At 32.0% G+C, this 6751-nt stretch overlaps 1 protein-coding gene across 1 annotated transcript; it reads right to left on the reverse strand.

Moving 5' to 3' along the window:
• Window positions 1–1826: 1826 nt before the first annotated feature.
• Window positions 1827–2194, reverse strand: TAL2 (TAL bHLH transcription factor 2). Its single transcript, XM_053700622.1, has one exon. The coding sequence runs from the start codon at window positions 2192–2194 to the stop codon at window positions 1856–1858; it is 339 nt and encodes a 112-aa protein (XP_053556597.1). The 3' UTR covers window positions 1827–1855.
• Between the last annotated feature and the right edge of the window lie 4557 nt (window positions 2195–6751).

The raw sequence follows: 6751 nt of genomic DNA on the forward strand, positions 1-6751 counted from the left end.
GTTGCTGTTTAATTGATATAATCAATTCTGTCAAAACACAGAGCATAAATTATTGATGCAAATGTAAAAAAAATAATGTCATTTCAGTTTATGTTCCCATATGGTTTTAATAAAATAACATGAGACACTTAATCTGCTGCCACACGAGGAGTGCAAACAGTGACACGCTCACATTGATTTTAATAGGTTTGGAAATACAACTACTGCTTGTCTGTATGACCCATATCCTTCTTTTAAACAAAATAAGGACGAGGTGCTGATCAGAGCTTGCAAAAATGAGTATCTTTACATGGGGAACAAAAACTAGAAATAAAAATGCTTGCATTAGATTTTTTTAGTTGCAGCTTTGCCTCATTCTCGATGGACAGGGAATGATGCAAATAAATTAAAGTGATATTCTTTTTTTTTTGTAGAATGTATAATTGTGTTTTACACAAACCATTTAAAACATGTTTTCAAATGAAAGATATTCACATTCTACCTGGAAGTATGATATTTATTTCCATGATGTAATTAAATGCAACTAGACACAAGAAGAATTGCATGTTTGAAAACAAAGCCTTCAATAATTTATTGAAATTATATTAACAAATAAATACAGTTATTTATAACACAACTTTTATAACCTGGAAAAACAACTTCTTTGGTAAGTGCACCTAATTACTAAGAAATGTATAGACAACAAAAGCAACATAATAAATACAAAAATACATAAAATCTGACAGCACCCTGAAGAGTAAAGTGTTTTTAACAGTTTGTGTCCCGTAATTACTGGAACAGGTTTTATATTTTAATGCCATAATAGTAGCGAGCAGCACAGATGTGGTAACTTTAGTGTACTGATTGATATGCAAATGAATGACACTGATACATACAGTTTTGAATTTTCTTTCTCATGGATATCTTTCACTGAAGTTATATCTACTGTACAGGACTCAACAAAACAGGTCATATGTTTGATATGTTGGGCATTAAAAGGTGGTATATAATGTTAACCTTATTTAGATGTGATAAGATTTTAAAAGCATCTCAACCATAATTATGTTCATTGATTAGAAAATATTTTTTTATGGAATAAATAATGCATATGTTAATAATATGACTGTGATGAAAAACCTTTTCTGGGACAATTTAATGTGCCAAGCAACCATACTCAAAATAATATCCTATAGTATAGTTAAAGAGACCATACAACTATATACATTACATAAATATTAGACTTAGTTTATTCTCGATTCTCAGATGTCATCAACCTATGTTCCTTTCTAAAGTGTGTGTTCTCTGCTGTTTTTTATTTAAGTGCAACAAACATAAAAAAAAAATGTTAAACATGGCAAATGGGAAGTGCATAGGTTTCTGGAATTAGTTACTTAAAAAACCTATTATAAGCCGTGTTCTTTATGTGTATTCCAAAGACGTCTGAATCAATATTATCTTGTGAATTTTAGTTCAGCCAATTATGATATTTCCTTTTTATAAATTATTCCACTAGAGCCCTATTAACCAAATATATTCTACATTACTAGACAGTGATGTAATCATGAAACCTTTGCATGTCACTTTTTTAAGATTGAGTAGAATTTTACATCTATGCCAATGTCAAAACATTATTATAATAAACATCCTTGGAAAAATTATTTGAAGAACCAATGGTTCTTTTGTCTTTACCTTTCATATAGCCTACAGTCATTAAGAATAATAAACTAACATCATCAATATCATAATAAACAAAGGTTTTCTTCTTAAACAGCTACATCAGTACAACAGGTAAAGACATATATATACTGTAATAATTGCTCATAGGTGGCTACTAGTGCCCTGTGGTTATCAGTCAGCGCCATGATGAAGGGACCAATTACCAACAGTCTTGGCTATCACTGCTTGTCCCAGGAGAAGTGTCGCTGCAGTGGTCCATCATAGTCCATTTATTCACTCTGGCTAATTGTGAGTCGTGGTCAAAGAGACCCAAAAGATTCCCATGAGTAGTTGATCCAGCCTTACTAGATATTCCTTGATCTCCAAGGACGTCAATTAGAAAATTAATATACCTCATAGCCAATCTCAGAGTTTCATTCTTGCTTAGCTTCTTGTCTGGTGGGTGAGTGGGAATGAGTTTCCTTAGCTCAGCAAACGCACTATTTACATTCTGTTGCCGCCACCTCTCTCTGGTGTTAGTGAAAATCTTTCGTGTCATGTTACCAGAAGCTCTGTAAATGAAATTGTAGCACACAGTAAGATTCATTTTTATGACAATGATGATGATGATAATAACAATAACATTTGATTCAACAAAAATATGAAATCTCTATATAAAAAGTATCTTTTGTAATACTGTTAAATCTTTTCATGAAACTGCCTTGTGTTACAGGAGTCCCATTCTGTCCTTCTCTTTTATATTAACAAAATATCTATTTATTTATTCATCATTATCTTTATTATGTTTTACAGCCACAAGCAGTATTACAATTTTTTACACCCATAAGCCAACATTGCAGGACTTTTTTCATTTAGGATTTTTCCCTTTCTCTGAAATATTTTCTCCATCACAAATTACAACTAATGCAACTAATGCACATTTTACTAATATCAATTTATATATAAATATATTAAGGAAGATAGGAAGTTGCCAATTCATCACATCTCTAGTGTTAAATTATACACAAACAACTTGTGATCTATACACCCACATACACTGATAATGTGGTTTATCTAGGTAGAAAAAAATATTTTGTTTCATAAAAATCAATAATTTTAAAATTATCCATCCACAGAGACAGAAAACATATATTTATTATCTGTCCGCCATTTTTACCACAGCTCTAACAGCACGATCCTTCATACAACAAAATTGTAAAATGAGCTCATGTGACTAAAACAAACATATTGTTCGTCCTGTTTGTTCATTACAGCTTTTTTTCTAACTGTAGGACTATTTGGTTTATTTAGATATATACTGTCTGTTGCATACAATTAGAGCAATTAAAGAGCAATAATAAAATACTGCAAACCTTCTCTGTTAATACAGGAAATATAATAAAGTGCTGTTTATTCTGACACATACAGTAAACATATCACAGGATCAAGTAAATGGAAGATATTCATGTGCAGTCAATCATTGATAGTAAATACTTTAATATTTCAAACTGCTTACTATTTGCTAGAGTAACTGAAACAAAACATTTGCATTTTTTGTTTGCAATTCTTTCATGCTCACAATGGTAATTATTGTTTTCTTTAAATAATTCCATTGATTTATAAAACTTTACTATTTCCCCTTTACTACAGTAAAGTTAAATGATAGTGAAAATTTAAAAATATGTTGCAGATTATGCCTATTTCAAAAGCAAATAATATTTCTGTTTTACCATCAATAATTCTAGTGTAAAGGGAAATATGTGCCTTGGCTACAAATATGTGCATTGGGTTGTTTTTATATCAAGATCATATCACTTCTCTATTCAAGGCATTTTATAGCCAATACATACATTTCATGTAATTCTTGCTGTTAGCTTATTTAATTTCAGACCACCCTTGAAAACTTTGCAGACTGGTTTAGCTTATGCAGTGTAGTTATGTTTTGCTGCAAATGTAGTACAGACAAACATGTTGTTAGAGAATAAAACAGTTAATAAACTTACCTTATTGGCTAACCTTGCGATATCTAGCAGAGCACGCAAGTCCTGGGGCTGAGTACAGTGGGAATGCTTTTCAGTGTTCACTGCAGTCCGCACACTACAGATACACAGCATTGGGCTGTCACTGAATATTTACTGTGTAGAATTCTGCATCATTTATAGGAACCATGCCCCTTTGTCCGGCGCGTGTCACTGCTGGGATTTAATCCCCTGGGAACTTCATACCCATTCCTCCTCCCCTGCAAATTTGTGCGGTCATCTCCTATACTTTCAATAGGTATGAGGGTAGTTAGCAAATTCTCACTGTTGCAGAGCACAATACATGCATTGTGTTCTTTTATTTAGAGAAGTCAAGTGATTTGCCCATTGAATATATCTAAAGATTTTTAAGTATTTTTAGTATTTAATTCATTTTAATGTATTGAAACTTGATTATATATAATGCAAGCTAACACCTTTATATGGTTTGTGGTCTAAAATTTAGTTGCTTTGATGATGTACAGAATCAAGGTTTTCATAGTCTGAAGACAATACACAAAATAGACAATAAATAAAATAGATACATTTAGAATAGATTTTTACAGATTGTAATACATTGCATGCATTTGTCTTTAACATTATAGGAACAGTTCCTCAATAATCAATTTGTGATGATTTTAAAGGCTTTGATAATAATTTACTGTTTTAAACCTTATTGAAGAGGCAAATACTCCTGGTTTTAGGTCCAATGATTTACAAATGCCGAAGCTTTCACTAAACCTATTCAGGTCTATATTTATTCATTAGTAGCTTTTCTGTGTGTATTTTTCTTACATATTATTTGTCCTTACATCAAAATGAAGAAAAGAAGGTCACTGTAATGTTTTATCTATAAAGTGTGTAGGTTTGGTATAGTTATGTTTATTGAATAGGAAAATATGCCTATTTAAGATTTAATTTTATAGAATTTGTTCATACTAATATACACCAATATCTTCAACCTTAAAGTAGTGTCACATTCAGGTACTAGTGGAGAATATAAAGCAACACAAAATGATGGTAGATACAATAATTGTCCATAAATAATTGATTCCACTTCAGAAATATCTTACCTTGAACAAGTCAAATGCAATTCTTCTATTGTATTAATACACGTCATGTCATTGCAAAAGACAAAAGAGACTACAGAGTAGCACTGCTACAATTTCTGATTTCTCAGGGCTAGAATATGAGTATAGTGCTATCTAGCGCTTCCGCTCGAGCGTTAACTTCGTTAGAAGGAGGCTTTTTGTGTGCGTCGGGTTGCCCTCATATTACAAGTTTAAAATAAACAGTTTTGCGTGCCAGATAGATCAGATGCACACTAACAATTTATTGCGATCATGTTAACCTCTTCTCCCCATAGAAATCAATGGAATGCGCAAAATGACATTCAATGTTCTTTACATACAGAATAATGTACTCTTTATTGTAAATACATATTTATATATATATATTTAAATATATATATATATAGGTATAGCTATGTATTTTACATGAACATTGTGATATATATATATATATATATATATATATTTAATAATTAAAAGTACATTATTTTCTATGTGAAGAACATTGAAATGTAATTTATGCGTAACACGCATCAGGGTTCACAATTTAGAAATAATGCGGTCGGGTTAGCGCACTTGAAGAATTGCTATCTTCAATGCGCATTATTGACGTTCTTTTGAAGCATTCATCTAAACGCCAGTACAGCTGAGGGTGTTTCCACGTTTAACCACATTGCCCTACGGCTAGGCTCTGTGACTCACATTACACTGTGTCCCAGCAGCTGTAGCCGGTTTTGCGTTATTGTGCATATTTCCTTTATATGAAGTGTCTCTGTATGTATATCGGAGCGGATAACGTCTTCTTGTATTTCAACATATGAACTTTCGTCTGGATCATTTGGTGTTTATTGAAACGCCCATTGAAACGTTGATTTTTAACGTGTATCCTGTGAGTAGCCTGTATATATTTATGGGGCTGTGTCATTAAAAATTTGTATAATCTGCACTTATTTCCGTGCTGCCCTCTTCTTATTTTCTCTTACAAGAATATATATATATATATATATATATTCAGAAAACAAATGCAGAATTCCCAGAATGCCAACTTGCACACAATTCCAATAATTTTCTTTCTGATAGACAATCCCTCGTAAAAATCTTCCCTTCACACCATATATATGATCAGACATATTTAGTTACAGAAGTTATTGGCATATGGGCTTGCAAAAAATGATCAATCTCATTCCTTTTCTTCTTATGAAACCTATAAATAGGCAAAGAAATTGGAAAATAGATGCATCTACTGCATATTTTTTATCAGACAGTGTTATTATGAGTGTAACTGTACATTTAAATGTTTTTATGTGTTTTATCCAACATTTTTGTCTTGCATTACAGTTTACCAGAGCTCTGAAGTTACACTAACCCGATGCACGTTAAATTTGATTGCTCTCAAGCAAACACGTTTACATTCAACTCGTAATACACGTGTTACTTCCGATGCGCAAAGAGCCGCAAAATACCCCTTATCGCTCATGTGCTACACTTAGTGCACCACCCATAATGTAGCCCTCAATGAGAGTTATACTCACAAGATTTATCTTTTAAAAGATGAATTTGAATTTTACATTTACATAAATCTGTATTAAAACACATATCAACCATTCAAATGGTTTCAGAGCAAATATACTTTACTTATTTGTAATAAATAATGCTCAGTATGGTATAATGCTTCTACATTACTGTTGCTATATCAAGACAACAAGACCTTCTTTGTCGTTCTGAAGACTGGGGCAGAATGAAGGGAAAACAATCTAAGAATTAATATTCTGAAAAAGTTCACTTCTAAAATGACCTTATTGTGTTAAAAATTTGATAAAGGGGAGCAAAGAAAAGATAACCTAAGGTAAAAGCTCCTCTAGAGATAAAAAAAAAAAACACAAGCAAAATTGTCCTAAAGTTAACAACTTTAGATGATCTCTGCTTCTTGGACACAATATTTAGTTATGTTGAAGAACTATTCTATGACTTCCTTTTCCTGGTGAACTTGAAGGCCTGGCATGTGAATAGCTTAGCCTTATCATGGTC

This window comes from Bombina bombina, chromosome 2 (assembly GCF_027579735.1).
Source record: "Bombina bombina isolate aBomBom1 chromosome 2, aBomBom1.pri, whole genome shotgun sequence".
NCBI classification, from domain to species: domain Eukaryota; kingdom Metazoa; phylum Chordata; class Amphibia; order Anura; family Bombinatoridae; genus Bombina; species Bombina bombina.

Excerpts from the sequence above, each read along its gene's own strand:
- TAL2 (XM_053700622.1), bottom strand. The coding sequence starts at position 2,194 with ATGACACGAAAGATTTTCACTAACACCAGAGAGAGGTGGCGGCAACAG.